The sequence below is a fragment of the Bombyx mori genome, chromosome 25, assembly GCF_030269925.1.
Source record: "Bombyx mori chromosome 25, ASM3026992v2".
Lineage (NCBI taxonomy): Eukaryota > Metazoa > Arthropoda > Insecta > Lepidoptera > Bombycidae > Bombyx > Bombyx mori.
Window position 1 is genome coordinate 14,121,019 of NC_085131.1, and position 20,422 is coordinate 14,141,440.

The following is a 20,422-nucleotide window of genomic DNA, read 5'->3' on the forward strand; positions in this document are numbered from 1 at the left end:
GATGTTAGGATCCCGACGTCTCCTGGCATCATTCCATGCCACGTATGCGGACCGCTTGAGGTGTGCAGCATCCCTGCTGGCATTGTTATACCAGGGTCTGCTGCGACCCCCAACGGGCACTTCAGAGGAGGGAATAAACAATTCCATCCCCTGGAGCACCACGTCTTTAAGACGGTCCGCACAGACGTCAGGATCAGCAGAGGAAAAGCAGAACCGCCCCCATGGGTAGGATGCGTAAAATTCACGCAATCCATCCCAATCTGCTGACATATACTGCCAAACTCTTCGATACCCGGTCGTCGTTCGACGACTAGGACGAGAGAGTGGTGTGGCAGCACGGATAAGGCAGTGATCAGACGATCCAAGCGGAGCGTCGACCACCACACTGTATCCGGCTGGATCGGTGGTCAGCAGAAGGTCCAACAGAGAAGGCTCGTGCCCCTCAATATCTGGGACACGGGTGGGCTGTGTCACCAGCTGGGAGAAGCCGTAGGCCAGGGCGAAATCGTAGGCAGCCCGACCCGGGAGGTCAGTGGTTCTGGACCCCAACCACTCTTGGTGGTGAGCGTTAAAGTCTCCAAGAACCACTACCTCCGCAGATGGGTACTGCTCAAGCACGCGGTTAGTCCCCTCTTGCACATGCTCTATCAGAGCTGAACCTGCATCACTGTTGTGGGACCTGTACAGGCACGCGTAGACTCGGGTACAACCCCCGTGATCTACGCGTAGCCACAAGAGGGACAGGTCCCGTTGTTCGAGGCCTCGTAGACGGCGACAACAGACATCAGCCCGGACGAATACACACACCCCGGCTTTACGCAGGAAGTTGTGCTCCAATACGTAGCCGGGGTATTCAAGGTACGAAGTATCATCCGGAGCAGATATCTGCGTCTCCGTCAGAAAAAGCAGGGCAGGCTGCGCCGTCTCAAGATGGTGGTGTACGGCGTCGAGGTTGCTATGTAGACCCCTTACATTGCTGAAATCCACATTAAATGTGGAATGGGGAATCGCCGACAAAACCCTTTTTCTTTTTCGAACTGTCATATATTTTTTTTGGAGAGTGGGATTAGGTGGGGTAGGAAGTTCGAGGCGAAATCATGACAACACCTGAATAAAGCGCGGAACATAGTACGTGCTCGACCACGGGTTGCGTGAGAGACTGACGCAGGGCATGGAAGGGCCCCCAGTCCACCCTGCGTGCGATCGCCGGGATCCACTCCGGTCTCCGACTCCGGCACGACGACCGCACGACAGGATTTTACACCGGTTGGCGGGACAGCTTCCCGGGGCGGAGTTGAGTAGTGACACCCGGGTTCAGGTCCCCAACTGACCGGCGGGCGGCGGCGAACACCGTTTCACTGGGTCTCCCTATACCCCCGCCAAACAATCACGTCCCGCGAGCTCGCACGCACATCTGCTCCGCATGTTCCAGGTATCATCAAGACTCACCCCGAACAAGGAAGAGGAAAGGGAAGGAATAAAATCTAACTCTCTAACTCTGAAACTACTTCAATCGAATTTAAGCGCAGAGTTACGTTTTTTAATAACGCTATGTCGAGTATATCCGGGCGATGCGCGATATTTAGCGGGTAGTGAGTCGGGGTCAGCGGAGCGACGATATCGAAGGCGAGATCATCGACTAACGCGTCGAGGCGCCTGCCATTAGGGGTTGAGGTGTGAGAGTTCCACCTGACGTGTTTACAATTTAGGTCACCCGCCAGAATGACAGAGCTTCCCATGCCGAGCAGCGCCTCAATATCACTACTTAGAACAATTTTATCCGGTGGAAGATAAACGGACGCGATAACGATCGGCGCGTGTCCAGTCAGTGAGATTCGGCATACTGATGCTTCGATGTTAGAAAGCGCGGGGGGGTCGAGTGGGACGCAATGCAGGGCTCTTCTATAGTAAATGACGGTACCACCACCACGAGCAGTGAGCCTGTCGTTCCTAACCATGTTGTAGTTCGTGATTTTAGGGTCGCGGCGCGCGGGCTTAAGCAGGGTCTCCTGCACCAAAAAGATGTCAATTTGATGGTCACGCAAAAAATCACAAACCTGATCACGTTGATTTGCGAGACCGTAAGCGTTAAAAAATCCTATCGTTACGGATAGGGGCTTGATTCTACTTATGTACGCCATTGATTACCGGCGGAGTGAGGGGAGGACGTACGTATTTAACGACGCGTATACGTCAGCGTATTCTTGCACAACGGCGATGAAGTGTTGTGCAGTGGAGGCGGCGCGAATGGCGTCGCCCAAAGCATTAACGCGATCAAAGTTGATCGACTGAAAAAAGTCGATCGCTAGAGCGAGATTGTCGGACGCGGTCGGAGGGCAAGTCGCGGGGGAGGGACGAGTCGCGGGTGAGGGACGTGTCGCGGGGGTGGGACGAGTCGCGGGGGAGAGAGTTGTAGCCGTGTTCGTGAACGGCAACGGTTTAGCCCAGGCCGAGACGCTGGGCACCGACGCCGGCACGAAAGCAGGCTTAGCCTTCGGCACAGAGGGTGCCGTGGCTTTGATGTCTGGGCCGAAAGCTCGGAGGCGGTTTTGGCGGGCGACGCGGCGATTTATTTTAGGGGCTCGGGGGCAACCACGGTAATTCGCGGGGTGGCCCTGTGTTCGGCACAGGACGCAGCTAGGCGGTTCCGTAGCGGTTTTTTGATCGCGAGTGCAAAGGCTCGTGGCGTGATCGCCCAAACACTTGACGCATCGGGAGCGCGCGTGGCAATTACGGGAAGAGTGCCCGTACAACTGACAGTTATGGCACTGGCTCGGAGTGCCTTTTTTATGGGGGGTTTCGACGGTTATTCCGGAAAGCCTACATACTGTTCGTACGTTGAAAATTTGCTTGCCCTCGGGGGTAGGCTGGAGAGCGACGAGAACCATATTGTATGGCTCCCTCCCGCGTCCTGTGTGCATGCGGTGCACGGAATTGACCGGCAAACCTTGTTCTAGAAGGTCGGCCTTGATGAGATCGGCATCTAATTCCTTTGGGATGCCGCGTATGACCGCGCGAAGTTCACGCTCCTCCTGAAGCGTATAAGTGTGGAAACTTATACGCTCCTTTCGGAGGTAGCTTGAGAGGGCCCTATGGTCATCGGGTGTCGTTAACTTAATTTGAATCCCGTTCGCGAGGTTACGGGCGCTGATAAAATTAATTTTTTTGGCCTGAAGGGCCAGGGAAACTCGGTCCCAAGCTGCCTTCTCTTGAAGGATTACCAGGGGAGGGGTCTGAGTTTTATTTTGTGCCACTGGACGCGGCGACGGTGTGGCACGGGCAGGGGGAGCGACGGGAGTCGGAGGGCGAGGGCGCGGCGCGTTCGCGGCTTTAATAATTTTAGCGGCCGCGGGAGCTCGGGACTCCGCAGCGCGCTTCTTACCCTTTTGTACCAGGGTGAATCCATCCGTCGATGAGGCGGGGGCGAGGTCGACCTCCATGTCTGAGTCAGAGTCGGAGGACGAGAAGGCAGCAGGCTCGGGAGCAGGCGACCTACGGGCAGATGCAGGACGTCCGTCGGACCCTACGGAACCCGCGGATGATCGCGCCAGGGGAGCGGCGGCCATGGCGGACGACGCAGCAGTTTTACCCACTAGTATAGGCGACGCGGGAGCGGCAGGCATGGCGGACGCTGCGGTGTACGACGCGGGAGCGACGAGCACGGCGGAATCCGCGAGAGGGCTCACGGCGTGATCGGCCTTGAAAGCCAGAAACTCAGAAGTGAGCTTTGGGTGGCGAAGTCGGAGGAATTCTGAAAATAAAGCTTCCATTATGTCTGACCCAGGTGGGGCTGTCCCGGGTCTTAAACACACTCGCCTTGCGGCGAGGCCCCAACTTCTCGGTACTTAGCGGTTCGATTGAACACAGGTGGCGATGCGGCACAATTACTGCAGGAAAAAGAAAGACCAAAAAAAAAAAGGAAACAACAAAATAAACCAAAACAAAACAAACACTTCCAGGAACACACTTTGTCGGCAGATGTGCCACGAACAAAAGCCGGGTGAACAAAGGCCGGGCTAACAATAAAACCAGGCGAACAATGGCCGGGCGATTGAGTGGTCGGTGAGCACGTCCGCAGGCGGCGGGTGCTTCTGTCGGACTGAGCTTTCATAGTCGATACGACAACCCTAGAATTATCGAGAATATTCCACAAAAGTCGAGTATTGTGTGTTTCCGCTATCTGACAATAGATGGCGTTGTACTTTTCGATCTTTCCCGACGTTACAAGTTCCTTTGATATTTGTTTCGGCTATTCGGCGATAGATGGCGTTACACTTACCGGCGTAACATTAAGTTCACACAACTGGATAAAATCTACACACATTAACATTGAACTTAACTTGGGTGTGAACACAACTTGCATAGGTGAGGTTGTGAAGTCGTCAGAGATAGACTTTTATATACTAAATAATAAAATAACAATATAGGTAGATATTAAAACTAAGAGAAATAAAAACTATCAAAAAACGTTCATGAATAAAAAAGAGGGAAATGAATGTTCCAATTAATAATTCAAATGAATTCAAAATAAATATTTTAACATAAAAATATTATTTACATTAACAGCGAACGTAAATGAACTTGCATAATATATCGAGGGTCATAATCATCAGTCATAAACAACGGCAATTCCAAACGTGACCAGAGAAGTGGACCGTCTGCTAAGGAGCATAAAGAGGAAATAGTCAGAACTAAGCTGCATCTGGTATATAAAAGCTAGTCACACAATGATACAAATAGTAAGAATATAACGATTTTTGTTCCAAAAAATCAATACCTAACTCAGAGATGATAAAGACTCTACGAAGATGTAGTACGTACTCTACGCCTGAAGCTCTCACCAAGCAAACAAGCTAGCTCTACAATTTCTTTATAGTAAATGTGATTTCTAAAGATACTTGTAATATTTAACTTCGTGTTTTCTCCTGGATACTATTTTTTTTTTCTTTTCAAGATAAATGTACTCGGAGCGAAACGATCCAATTACTCAAATACCAGGGTCCGTAAAACGCTAGCGAACGGAACGCATTTCGTATTAATTATAATTGTTGCTTTTCCTTATCTAGCTAAAGTATATAGTTTTAACTAAATTAAGACTTTTGTGCTAAAATTTCTATTGTTTACCTATTTACAACAACTAATGGTCCCGTAGTATAATTAATTGAAATTTTATCTTTAAACATTATTACGGTTCTCTTGTCAAACACTATTATACTTTTATAATACCTATAATCACAGATTTCGCCAAAACTATACTATAGATAAATAATATTAAAGACAAACAATATTAATCTATTCTCCATTTGACCACAGACTTTAAACAATAACAAAGACAGTTGACAATAAACAAAGAGTATATTTATATGCATGTTTTGTGTCCAATATGTACATCATAGTGTGTGTAATTTTTATTTATTGATTTATTGTATTTTTTATGCATAATTAAAAAAAAGTTAAGGTTTCTGCACTCCTTCTCTATATTCTTTATATGTGTGAGAAATTTCATACTGCTTCGTCGGCGCAATTTTCGTAAAAAGGAGTACAAAGTTTTTGCTTCACGTCTTAATATATAGATAAATTGTGATAACTTAGGATCCCTTTTCTTTATTTATTGCTACTAATGTCGCTACTAAGCTAATTCTAGCACTGACTCAGTGGTGCAGAAGTTAACGGCCCTGACTAATTCGCCAAGAGCTATGGGATTGATTCCCAGATCGGGCAAACATTGTGTGATGAACATTTAACGTTGTCAAACCTGGATGATTTTTGTAATGTGAATATCTGATATTTCTAATCGTTATCTATAAAATAAAGTAAATGATTTTCTCGAATAGAATATGCCAGATTTCGATTCCTTGCAGCTGCGTTCCGACGAGTCTATCCACTTGAGAATTGGAGACTTCAATTCCATAGCAGCCTAATACACATGCAGATAGATTAATCTATATTCTAAATCGTACGATAGAGTGATGAAATCTTATCAGGAGAGAGATTACGCTTAAAATTTACTTATGATGTCACCCACATTGTGCAAATTATCCACTAATGTAAGTGTGATTTTTTATTGAAAAAAAAATATATGTGAAAATATGCGGCATGTTCTTTTAAAATACGTAATGAAAAGCACAGATGGGCTAACCAGGCACTAACACTTGATTTGCGAGTGCTATTTGAGCATTGAGACCTACAATCAATTTTTACTGATGGTAGGACCCCTTGTGAGTCCGCACGGCTAGGTACCACCACCCTGCCTATTTCTGCCGTGAAGCAGTAACGCGTTTCGGTTTGAAGGGTGAGACAGCCCTTCTAACTATACTTGAGACCTTAGAACTTATATCTCAAGGTGGGTGGCGCATATACGTTGTAGATTTCTATGGGCTCCAGTAACCACTTAACACCACGTGGGCTGTGAGATCGTCCACCCATGTACAGAATTAAAAAAAAAATTGCTACAGGTCTTGTACACAATCCAATCAACCTACCGAGTATTTGACCTACACTAAAAAACTTCTAATGAGCTAAGGCAGAAAACTTTAAATAATATAATTAATAAATTAATAATTTAATAAATAATAAATTAATATATAATATAATTTGGGTCTAAGATTTAAGTACACAGTTACTCTTTACGTTAAATCTTGGACCCAAATTATCGTGGCTCCAATATGTTGGAACGTCAAAGAATACGTATTACCGGATCAGCGGTGTAATAATTCTGGGATCCGCGTCACGTAGCGGCTCACGTAGAGGTCCGGGTACGGCTTTTGCGTTTACAAAACTACGTGTTTTTATTATTTTTTACAACTCTGTTTCAGATGTAGTTTATGAATAATTCAGGTGGCGACGACACCTGAATTATTCGGAAGTATTTTCAACGGAATTTAGTAATAATTTAAATGGGTATTACTTTAGTATTTAAAGATATAATTTGTGTCTTAATTTGGAAATGTTTCGTTGAATATTATTTAAAATTCATTTTAATAATCAAAATCAGTGATTCTTCTTTATTCTATTTCGATGTGGATAATTTATATTTGGATGGATAATATATATTTTTGGGTATGTATTTGTAATTTAATATAAATTTCATTGAACCTACCACTATTTTCTCTGCACTACCTTTGGTTGACTGGTAGAGAACGCCTTAGGCATTAAGTCCTCCAATGTAAATTTTGCATGAAGTGTAATAAATAAATAAATAATTTATGTTGTGAAGAAAAACGGCTAAAAATCTTTGGCTATAAAAAAAATCGGTTCTCTGTAAAATCAGTTTACTGACGATAGTTGAACGTGACAACGTCATAAGAAAAACTGATGGACTGGTTTCATTTCATCATCATCATTTCAGCCTGTTGCCGTCCACTGCTGAACATAGGCCTCTCCAATAGATTTCCAGTGCAACCGGTCCATTGCCACCTGCATCCAACGGTTTCATTTATCAAAAGAAAATTTTAATTTTATTTGTTTGATAGATATTTGTATGGACAATTCACACCACATTCACTTTTCACTGAACTTCATACTTGACGAAAACATGTAAATGTGCTATTGTATAGCAGCTGTCCACGCGGATGCATCGCTCACTCAAGTAGGAGAGAGACAGATGTCGAACGCTGCCGAACGCGGAGGCCGATTGTGCCTCTTTGTCGCTCGTTGCGCGCTCTCGCTTACACTTCAAGTCTTAAATGGAACGCCTCAATCATACATAAATTTATTCCAATTACAGGAATTCAATTTCAGGAAACAACATCAAAATTAAACTCGTAATGACAATTTTCTAATTACGTTTTGAGTACTTCTGGTATCGACTACAAAATAATTTAATAAGTTTTTTTTTATTGCTTAGATGGTTGGACGAGCTCACAGCCCACCTGGTCTTAACTGGTTACCGGAACCCATAGACATCTACAACATAAATGCCGCCACCCACTTTGAGATATAAGTTCTAAGGTCTCAGTATAGTTACAACGGCTGGCCCTACCCTTCAAACCGAAACGCATTACTGCTTCACAGCAGAAATAGGCAATCGTTCGTCTGTTCCAAAAACAAAACTACATAAACTCAATCGGCACAAAAATTCCAAAAACGCAGTCAGTATCTGTACAAGAAACTAGTTTATTAAGGAAGTCAAACATTAACTGGTTTTTAAGGTGAATTCAGTGCATAAGACGCGTAAAACTCTTGATACAACAAACAGCACGAATACCCGTCGCGATTACACGGCGCGGATTAATGGATCGCCGGCTGTCTCGGTAAAGAGAACAGGGTGCGGTCACAGTACTAGCGAGATTATCTATATATTAATATACGTGAAGCAAAAACTTTGTATCCCTTTTTACGAAAATTACGCCGACGGAGGATTGTGAAATTTTCCACACTTATAGAGAATATAGAGAAGAAGTGCACAATGCTAGTATATTTTTTTAAATAATGCATAAAAGATACATTAAATCAATAAAGAAAACATTACACACACTACATACCATGTATTTGACGCACACACGCATGCATACTATATTTATTGTCAAACTTTTGTTCTTGACGTCTGTTGTCAAATTGAGATTAAATATTGTTTACCTTTGTTAATATTTTTAATAGTGTAGTCTTCGCGAAATTTGTGATTATAGAAGTATAAAATACAATCATAATAGCGTACAAACTTACAATTCCAATTAATTATAGTCGAATTTTGACTACTGCGGGACCTCTAGTTTAAATTAATAACGCCAGAAGAAATAGACCGGAAATGATTTGTATTTTTGTGTTTACTAGCGACCCGCTCTCGCTTCGCTTAGGGAACTGTAATTTATTATTGATAATAGTATTTCTCCACTATTCAATGGATGTTATTATACATATAAACCTTCCTCTTCAATCACTCTATCTATTAAAAAAACCGCATCAAAATCCGTTGCGTAGTTTTAAAGATTTAAGCATACATAGATAGGGATATAGGGACAGAGAAAACGACTTTGCTTTATACTATGTAGTAATGTACAAGTTCAAAGAATTATATGCACACATATTTTATTGAGTTAACTCAAGCGTTCATTTTCGATCATTTTAAGCGTTTATTGTAACATTGTGTCTATTTCATAATGATAATCTTTTGTTGAGTACAGGTCGTCCACTATAATTTTTTTTTATTGTTTAGTTGTGTGGACGAGCTCACAGCCCACCTGGTGTTAAGTGGTTACTGGAGCCCATAGACATCTACAACGTAAATGCGCCACACACCTTGAGATATAAGTTCTAAGGTCTCAGTACAGTTACAACGGCTACCCCACCCTTCAAACCGAAACGCATTACTGCTTTACGGCAGAAATAGGCTGGGTGGTGGTACCTACCCGTACGGACTCACAAGAGGTCCTACCACCAGTAAAAACAAGATGGAGTACTATGGTCAAATGAGTTTCTAACTCACAAGTTATTATCTCAAATTTCGATATACCTTGTAATATCGAGCTAGTTTATGTATTGTTGAAATAAGATTTATTTTAACATAAAAAAATTATATTATAACATATGACATATAAAAAAAATTTCGAAGCGATGACTAATTTCGTTCCACTCGTGACCGCAGCTGATAAAAAAAAAACTATAAAAAATTAAGTTGAAAATTTGGTGCGAATATTTTTTTAAATCACAAACCGTAATTGCATAGATTTAGTTGCGGTACATTCCTTCTGATAGTGAAGAGTACATGTGTCGGAATCCTGTTGTCATACCAAGAAGAATATGCAAACGAAATCGGATTCAAATACTAGTTTCTTGGAAATTCTTGGAAAATTTTGAAATTTGTGACGAATCCAGAGAGAGACATTATAGTTTTAGCGTAAAATTAAGATCCATTGTGTTTATCTAAACAGAATGTTGACTAATCAATTAAAAAAAAAAAATTAATTTACTAAATAATCGCTATCGGTAACTCCCCACAACCGCGTCCGTTAAGCGAAGTTGGCGAATTCTTGCCGACACTCAGGTAGCTTTAGGTAAGCCAAGCATCAGATGCCACGCCAACTTACAAGCGTGGTAAGTTTGTTGATAACATTGAGGAGTGCATTGTCTGTTGATACTAAGTTCGTGCGAGAACTTGGGGCGCTATTTAGATTGCTTACTATTAACTTATATCTGTTGAACTAGTTTTTTAATCCAGCTCAAAATATCTGACAGGTAACAATAAGTACTCACGGAGTAATCTTCTCCCAGCGAAGACTATAATAACTTATCAAAAAAAAAAAAAAATTACTAAAGCGATTACAAATTTTTGGGTTGCAGTGTACATTTGGTTTTCGGTAAGTTAAAATAATCCCTAAAAAAACCTTAACGTCACAAATCTTAAAAACTGATTCGATAGATACCCTTTAAACTATTCAATTATCTTTCAGAAAAGGTTAAAACGTAGACCATAACGTGTTTCAGTACTTAGTTAAATAGATTAGCCCCATTTCACATTGCAACCACGTGCGTCTTACAATGCCCGCTTGCGTAATCACTGACGCGACCAATCCTGCAACCTATTTTGAAGGCGATAAAGCTCATTGTAGCTTGGTTACTAAAGATTTTATCGCTAGAGGTGAATTGTTAAGACCATACATTATTTTGGTTCGAAACTTAAATTTTCTGTCGAGGGAAATGACTGGGCGTGAGTTTTATTTTAAATGCGAATTTGGTCTTTAGACTGTTCCAGTAAAGGTCAGTATTGCCTGTATAAGTTGTAGTACGTGACATTACCAGTGTAGTCATAGTAATAATGTACGAGTATATTATTATTGTGTTAAAATGCTACTGTAAAATGAATTGGAGCATTTTAGACGAAGTCACAATTAATTTTTCGTGTAGAAACAAGACTGATCGGGTTTTCTTTGGAAAAGTATAATGATGGATGGTAATAGAGGATGCCATTACAATGATTTAAGATTAGTAAGGAATAGTGGTCGAGGAATTTGTTAAAACTGTTTGATAATAACACATTACAATAAAAATTGTTGCAATTAAAGTTCACTCGTACAAAACATCAATCAGGCCTTTTGTTCTGTTTGTATCAAAATGTAGGCAACTAATAAATGGCTTCATAAGACGGACATAAACATTATTATGCCGCCGATTGTTATACAAAATAGTCAAGGGAACACTAGAGGAAGTTTTTGGATGTCGCCAATGAAAACCCAGACAGACTTGTTCCGCGTACAAAGCGGCCTATATGAGCATATGGTCAGGTGTTCCCCAGATTTTCCAGCTACGGAACACATCGTGGAAGATTACCCGCCACCTGACTGACGACAATTTGTTGTTGTTGTTGTAGTCCTAGCTGGTACATAGAGCCCTCACAAGTTGTCTCCACTTGACCCTGTCTGGCGCTTGACATCAATCCAGGTCACATTGGCAGTCCTCATCTCTCTCTCCACGGTATGTCGCCAAGTATGTACAGAGAGACCAGGTCTTCTCCTGCCAAGTGGTTGCCACTCAAACGCGATTGATGCTGCGTTGACTCCGCTGCGCCGTAGAGTGTGTCGATAATTTAGAGAGACTTAAAAGTTTTCCTTAATAATTGTAGACTCGGATAAAAGTTTAAAAAAAAAAAGGGTTGAGTTGATAAAGCCTTCACCCAAATAATAGCTTCTTTAAACTACAATTTTAGTTTTATTTATTTTTATTGCTTAGATGGGTGGACGAGCTCACAGCCCACCTGGTGTTAAGTGGTTACTGGAGCCCATAGACATCTACAATGTAAATGCACCACCCATGTTGAGATATGAGTTCTAAGGTTTTTTTTTTTTTTTTTTTTTTATTGCTTTCGATAGGCAGACGAGCTTACGGCTCATCTGATGGGAAATGATAACCGTCGCCCATAGACATCCAAACTACATCAGTGACTCAGATGCGCTGCCTATCCTGGCCTGGCTGGGCAGCCTTATGTATGTTACACCGGCTATCCTGTCCTTCAGACCGGAACACAGTATTACTGTTTTGCGGCAGAAATAGACAGGACGGTGGTACCAACCCGGGCGGGCTTCTACACAGAACCCTAGTAGAAGGTCTCAGTATAGTTACAACGGCTACCCCACCCTTCAAGCCGAAACGCATTACTACTTCACGGCAGAAAGAGGCAGGGTGGTGGTACCTACCCGTGCGGACTCACAAGAGCTCATGGCGTTTGTAATCATCCTGAAATCTCGAGAGCTGAATAAAAATTTAAATTCGCGATGAGAGTCCGTCATATAAAAATAACTCAGTTAATGTTAAGCAAATATAAATGAACAGGAAATCGTTTAAGAAAACTCTTAGCGTTCGCCCCTTTGTTGGCTTTGAGAAGATTTTTAAATTTACAATGTATATTTACGATATCAATGAAGCGTGTAATGTTTTCAGAAAACCTGAAAATACACTCCATCGTTTGTCGTATAACTCAACGGAAGTTCTCGGCTCAAAGGCAAAGTTTCTAACAAAATACCGATACCGGAACATTCCTGAAGAGTTGAGCGAGCGGTTTGCATGTTAACATTCCTGAAGATAAATACGAGGCTTTAAAATGTATCTGCCAAGATTCGTACCAAGTTAATTGTATTCTATTGATTTCATTAGGGCTATGAACTAACCTAACTTTATTCATATGGATGACAACTCTTTTGTAGCATGTATCTACAAGATACTTAAGAATTATACCTGAACACAAAAATAGCTATTTTAATACAATACCAAATTTTTCTAATGAAATACGTACTTAACAAATGTTCACGATTGACTCCCACGGTGAAGGAATAACATTGTGTAATAAAAATCAAATCCGCAAAATGATAATTGGCGTAATTACAGGTGGTAGGACGTCTAGTGAGTCCGCATGGATAGGTACCACCATCCTGCCTATTTCTGCCGTGAAGCAGTAATGCGTTACGGTTTGAAGGGCGGGGCAGCCGTTGTAACTATACTGAGACCTTAGAACGTATATCTCAAGGTGGGTGGCGGCATTTACGTTGTACCATTTAACATCAGGTAGGCCGTGAACTCGTCCCACCCACCTAAGCAAATTAATAATAAAAAAGCACAATAAAAAAAATACTTACATAATAACGTTCGAAGCTACGCCATTTAAAACAATTAACAAAACAAAATTCATCGCAGTGGGCGTCAACCAACTGCCGTGCGATAGCCGTGTGATATTAAAATACGAGCTCTATGCAATCATTAACAAAATAATGTATGTAGCTTAGTGATTGACATAATACATAATTAAATATACTTTTACAATGTAACCTCGCCTTTATTATTAACACTAGCTTTTGCCCGCGACTCCGTCCGCGTGGAATAGTTAGATTTACGTAGAATATTTCACGTAGAAAGTGAAAATATTTTGAAACATTATTTATTGGTGCTCCACTTGTATCGGTCTCATGATGTTTTATAGCCTATAATAGCCTTCCTCAATAACACTGAAAGAATTTTTCAAATCAGACCAGTAGTTCCTGAGATTAGCGCGTTCAAACAAACACACAAACTCTTCAGCTTTATAATATTAGTATAGATTTATTAATTTACGAAGACTCAACGAAACAGTTTAACAATAGATCAATTTATGTGGATGATTGATTATTGAATTCTGAGCGTTAAATTGTACACACCACCGCATATTTCAAGGTGAAGTTTATTTAAAATTTGTCGTTAATGCCATTTTGAAATTTTCAAAACACTCATCGACATTGTGTTTGTGGTATACCGCTCGTAAACTTATAACGCAGCCTTGCCACAACCACGCCAAATTATCTCATAGAAAGCTCAAACAGATTATCCCTTTGAGCTAACGTGTCGTACTAAATATCGATCGTTATAACAGATTTCCAGCTCCCGATACGAATGCAATCCAATCTATACAGTGGATTCCGTTTTGCTCCACTAAAGGAACTAAGCTGATCCAATTCCGCCGAGTGTATCACGGAAGCGATGCAAATTGATCCCCTGAGAAACTCTGTAAAGATGCGCAGATATTCTGTCGTTCGTCTCCAGTGTGTAATGCCAATGAAGATTTGAAGAAGAATGTTTCATTTTTCATTAAAAGTCCTCACAAAAACATTACTTAATCCTTACATTTTGTAGACCAACAAATGTCACCGGAAAATGAGCAACAGCACTTTCTAAGTATTATAGCATAGTACGAACGATATCTCACAATCACTGGTGCTTGGCCAAAATATGTTTCCGACTCCCATCATCCTGTTTAATTCTCCCGGAAAGTAATTGTCCATTTTGAACAACCGTTTTTTTTCTTTTTTCTTTTTATTGCTTAGATGGGCTCACAGCCCACCTGGTGTTAAGTGGTTACTGGAGCCCATAGACATCTACAACGTAAAGGCCGCCACTTACGCGCCGAAATTACCTTGATATATGAGTTCTATGGTCTCGGTATAGTTACAACGGCTGCCCCACCCTTCAAACCGAAACATATTACGGCACAAATAGGCGGGGTGGTGGACGTGTAACGGAGTGGTAGTGCGGACTCATAAGAGGTCCTGCCACCAGTAATTACTCAAATTATAATTTTGCGGGTTTGATTTTTATTACATGATGTTATTCCTTCACCGTGGAAGTCAATCGAGAAGATTTCTTGCGGGATTCGAACACCGGTGCATCGCTCAACACGAATGCATCGAACGTATCCTTTAGGGCAGGATTAGATGGGTAGACGAGCTCACAGCCCACATAGTGTTAAGTAGTTACTGAAACCCATAGACATCTACTACGTAAATGCGTCACCCACCTTGAGATATAAGTTCTAAGGTCTCAAATATAGTTGCAACGGCTACCCCAGCCTTCAAACCGAAACGCATTACTGCTTCACGGCAGAAATAGGCGGGGTGGTGGTACCTATCCTTGCGGACTCACAAGAGGTCCTACCACCAATGCGGAATCCAAGCGATTCGAACTAGCTGGGCTGGGAGGCGTGTAGCGCTGTCACCCAATATAAGCCCAACTTATTTCGAAATTTAATTTACAGCCAGAGTTGTAAACAATAATTTAATTAGGTTCAACGCGAATCTTGTTTTTCCATTTACTTTTGAAATCGAATCCCTCGTTGAAAGCTAGCTCATATTGTTTTTCATTTATCTGCTCTAACAAGGTCGGCTTACTAAACAAATCACACGGAGACAATTATTATTATTCACGTTACGTAATATCTGAGAAACTAAAACCTTTGTGGTACGCAACGTCTCGAGCCCACATTGTACTTCCAATTATATCTACTGTACTACTTTGATAAATTAATTATTCCACACTTTGAAATTCAGAGGATATCGGGGAAATTGAAGATTTTCTTTTAGACGAAGGTTAAGCTTAATGTTAATGTAATTGTAACTAGAAACTTTCTGGGAATTATGAACGTGAAACAGAAGAGAAATTATAAATATCGGAAGAACATTCATTATATGTAGCATAATTTACTTTCCATTGTTTTGCTTCCCAGCATTTGTTTCCCGAGCGCTTTGACATGTCCGTATTCAAACGAGGCTTATAGAGAGTATTACGGTAGGCAGCAGGTTAGCTCTGCCCCTGACACTGCTGACTTCTTTGGCCAACGGCAACCACTCACCTTCAGGTTGGCCGTAAGCCCGTCTGCATACAGGGCAATAAAAAAAAAACTTATTATATATAAATAGACAGAGACAAAGCCGCTAATTTCCTCTCCTGCATGCCAATCGATCATCTTTATCATGATTTTGTTAAGTAACGATTAAGGATTCGTTGTTATCAACTTTTTTTCAAATTGTCGTTTTTTTTTCTAATATCCAAAACAGAACACAAGTGACCATGTAATCTATAAGATGAATTGAAACATTACGGTGGTAGTGAATTTCTATTATTGAACGAAGAGTAAACACTTCAGATGTTCATTTTGTAAAACTCAAATCGTAGATATCATCAGCTTAATGTCGCAGCTGTCAATAAATATTACAATATTCAATAAAATTGAATTGGCACCAGGTCTTCAAGCCGCAAACACATTAGATCATTTGTGAACCTAAACACAGCGTTCTGGTCGCTGCCAGATTACTAGTATTTAGTTGTAGCATCATTTTATTTGTCTAACTGACTCTCCATCTGTCATAAGTTATCATAAAAGACCGTGCAGTAAGCCCATACACACGTGTGCTACTAACCCGATTATTTCTGCCACGAAGTAATTGAGCATTCTGATCCTAAAGTTAAGAGAGAATTTCAATGCAATTGATTCCGATAGTAGCAACCTAACTACGGTAACACGTGCTCTGGTAAATCTAGAAATTTACGTTTGAAACCAGGTTAGTTTGGGTTTTCAAAATCTCTGTGACCGCTTACCGCTAGAACGATCTTGAGCTCGTTCGTCTACCAGTACCGATAAACATAAAAACAATGAAAAAATTCATCAATCAAACATCAATAGGAATATAACTCAATAAGTTCCCAACAGACATTCAGTAGCTTGATCCTGTAATTGTTTTTGACAAATAATTCAGAAGATTCTGGGGTAAGGAAAAAATTTACAACATAATTGCCTCTTTGAATCCGACGATGCTTGACGTTCCCGACTTACTTCTTCTTGGTATTTTAGCTGGTAAGTAATTGAATCATAACAGGGAGGTTTATTGAAAACTGAAATGTAAGGACATTCACGTAGTCTCTGTAGAACTCTGTCAATGTTTAATATCTAACGATCCGTGATCGTCTACCTGTTGTTAGCTTACATTAGACATATATACATATGTATGTACCTTTATGTTTGTTCTTAAACATAATTGCATTATTTAAAAATCAAAAGCAATAAATACATTTTCAGATGAAAAACAAAATCTTAAAACAGGCAGTTTTTTAAGCTACATTAGGATAGTCGAGGTAAGGAACTATTAATATAAAATAGAAATATATAATACAACTCAAGATTAAAAATAAAAAAAATATATAAAATAACGGCGAATACAAACAGTAAATTTCAAAAGAACCAAAAGAAAACTAGAGTTAAATAAAACGTTATAACGTTATTGCTCTTATCTATAAAAGTACACTTCAGTTGAAAGCATTAAGCAATATAATATTATGTTCACTCACTCGGCTTATCCAGATCGCTGATAAACTCCTCGGTCTCCACGTATCCATGAATCGCAGAGATCAAGAACAACAGAAACCACAAAACTTCGCCCATTTCATTAACAAAACCGCATATCAGTTCACGAAAAACTTTCAAAAACATCTCAGCGTTTAAACATTTCCATATTTAGCAGTAAAAAAATCGCTTCTAATCTTGAAATAAAGGCGTAGACGCAAGTAATTTCCTTAGTAAGCTCCACTGAAACAATGTGAAATAAAAACTGAATGTGAATGAAACACGCACGGTAAACAAATCAAGCAGATTCGGCAGTCGTGTGATATAGTTACGCGCGACGTGCGTCCATCCCAGCGCCTCGGGGCACACTGATCGAAAACCGATAGACCGGCTGGAATATTTCAAAATCGAATACGTTTTCAAATTTTTTCGAAAATCGACCAATCTCTATATTTTATTTGAAGTTCGAATTTAACGGTTCGTGCTGAAACAGCAATGGCTGAAATATCATTGTAAAACAAATCTTCAAATACAATGCTAGTAGTATTACTTTATTATATTGAATTCAATTTATTTGGAAGAGTATGTTTATGATCCGTAAGGGCCTTTTTATAAGTAATATGTCTCACTCTATTTCGATTTTAGATTAATCGTAGGCTTTTTTTTCTCACGTAAAAGTAATTATTATAAAGCCAACGATAACACCTAACGATAGTCAGAAACTTTGCAACATTATCATTTAGGATTGTGATCATAAATCTGCTCCTAAACGAGAGCTTTCAAAATTAGTTGTGCTTTCGATCCTGTACTGTCTGGTCCGATTTTTTGACAACGCATTCAGATTGATGTACTACATGGCATCTTGGCTCTGCCCTTAGCATTGCTGAAGTCCATGGGCGACGGTAACGACTCACCATCTGGTTGGCCGTATGCTCGTCTGCTTACAAGAGAAAAAAATTGTTAAGTTTCCATTATTTTTATTATGACGTAAGACGTGCACTCTATGATCAGCATTACCGGCCACTAGACATTAAATGATTATATAGGTAGTAGCATATACACATTACAATATGTTTACCACTGCCTATCTTGACATATAAGGTGAAAGTGACATCGGCAGAAAGATGATCAGCATCTCAAGATAGGCAGAAAAAAGAGAATATAGTATTTTATGACAGCTATTTGAGTCGTCTATTATCAAAGGTGGCAATCTGTGCATTTGGACAAAAAAATGTTATTGATATGTCAATACAGATTGATTTGAATATAATCGTCTCCTTCAAAGAATTCGGTTCAAAACCTGCATTAAATTAAGGTTAATACTTAACCTGTTATTTATCTAAGATGTCGTTCAGAAGAGTTTTGTGACTGCCAATGGAATACAAAGTCAATAATTCGTTTTTCTGATTTACCAATAATTGTCCAAAAGTCACATTGCCTTTGATAATTTAACATTGGCTTTGATAATAGTCGACTCATTTCACCCTCCGAACTAGAATTCAAGACTACTTAGTGGCAAAACGAATATTTCAATGCAAAAAGTCATCTATTTCTTTATTTATGGATTTTATTGGCACGTCTCGATGGCCAAGTCTCCCTCCAATATAAGACTACAGGTAGAAAGGTAAAATATAGTGCAGAAGAAGATATAACAAGGATGTTGCATTACAATGACAGACTTACATTCGAAAAATTATGTTTAGTATTATAATTTAAGGACTTAAGGATTTTATTCTCTGAACTGCGATAATAATACATCTTAACATTTTTTCGCTCAAAGGAGTCTTAACAAAACACTTTGAAGAAATCGAAACTGGACACTTATAATTTTCCATGGGAAGTAGTAAATAACCATAGTTTTTTTTGGAACGAAGTTCCTCATGGGACGATGCGGCCCCTCCGAAAAAAAACGTCTGTAACGTAAGATTTTTATTATTTATGTAGTTTTAGTATGACAGCTATACAGTGTCTAATGTATAGTCTACGTGATGACGGTTATTATTATTATTCATATAAATAGCTGTTTCTTTGTATATTATTATCATATATATTTTTATAAATCATTGTGAATACAATAAAGTTGATAACTTTGTAAAGTAGTTTTTTTTTTCAATGAAAAAATCATAATAAAAACTGTATACCCGAATAATTATTTTCTATATACCTCGAATAGAACTTAAAATTAATATTTTTATAATAAGGTACTTCGTTCCTATCCGGTGTCCCACGACACCACACATTTTTTTTTTTCAAGGTCTACTAAGCTCTTCTGGACTATCAGTACGAAAACATTTTCACACAAATCGTCTTAAATATTCATCGTTTTGGGATGAACGTAAATAATGCAGGAAAACGAGCCTAATATAATTTTAAAGGAAACTTAACAAGCCGACAATAAGCGATGCCACTCTAAACTTAACGGGGATAGTTCCCGGGGGCTTTTCAACTTTTATGTGCTGAACTTTCAAGTTTCAACGAAATAGGCTATCTATTTCGTTATGGTTTAAACGTAGTACTGACTTGCGTTCTGCTACTTACAGGAGATTTAGACATGATTAAAATGTTTTGGAACGAAGTTCCTTATGGGACGATGCGGAGGGGTACCCTAACCGGGAAAAAACGTCCATAACGTAAGATTTTTTCTATTTAGTTTGTTATCAACAGATATCGCTGCACGTAAATTTAACAATTCCTGAATCGCGGTGACGAGATGTTACACAGTTGATAGACGCTCTCGTATTTCTATTGCTTAATCATACTTACCTGACGTAGGGGATATCGTGATCATGCAGGCGGTTCCCCCAGGGCGAGGCTGCTCCATTGCACTGCGGAGTGGTTGATCCTTGCGATTATTTTTATTTTTATCAATAAAAAAATCATACTCACACATACATCATACATAATGTATACCCGAATAATTATTTTCTTTATACCTAGAATAGAACTTAAAATTAATATTTTTATAATAGAGAACTTCATTCCTATCCGGTGTCCCACGACACCACACGTCTTCTTTAGTTTAATTTCATTTGTTTTATGAATTCAACTCCGGTAACATTTTAATACCAGTTGGGTATCTTAGTTCTTCCCAGTCATGTATCCACTATAATCACATTTATAATCAATAATGGCTACAATAGGATAAATAGTAAACACCCACAATTTATATGAATTTAAATGTGAAAGAGAAGCTAAGGTGAACTATCAAGGGAGCTTTAAATAGAAGTTATTATTATTACTAGTGGTCGCCCAGTGGTCGAAACTCGACCATAATTTATTTAAATTATAGGTTTGAAGATTATTGTGGTTCTATTGTCAAAGACTATACTTCTGTAATCACAGATTTAGCCA

At 39.9% G+C, this 20,422-nt stretch overlaps 1 protein-coding gene and 1 pseudogene across 1 annotated transcript in view; one reads left to right on the plus strand and one right to left on the minus strand.

Moving 5' to 3' along the window:
* LOC101743213 (nephrin) overlaps positions 1-17,441 on the minus strand; it is a 133,830-nt gene extending 116,389 nt beyond the window's left edge. The window contains exon 1 of the mRNA XM_012688614.4: positions 17,077-17,441. Within this exon, the coding sequence (XP_012544068.1) occupies positions 17,077-17,218 (142 nt within the window). The 5' untranslated portion in view covers positions 17,219-17,441. The remainder of the gene's footprint in view (positions 1-17,076) is intronic.
* Positions 17,442-19,826: 2,385 nt separating this feature from the next.
* Positions 19,827-20,004, plus strand: LOC119630600 (U1 spliceosomal RNA; annotated as a pseudogene).
* The last annotated feature ends 418 nt before the right edge of the window (positions 20,005-20,422 follow it).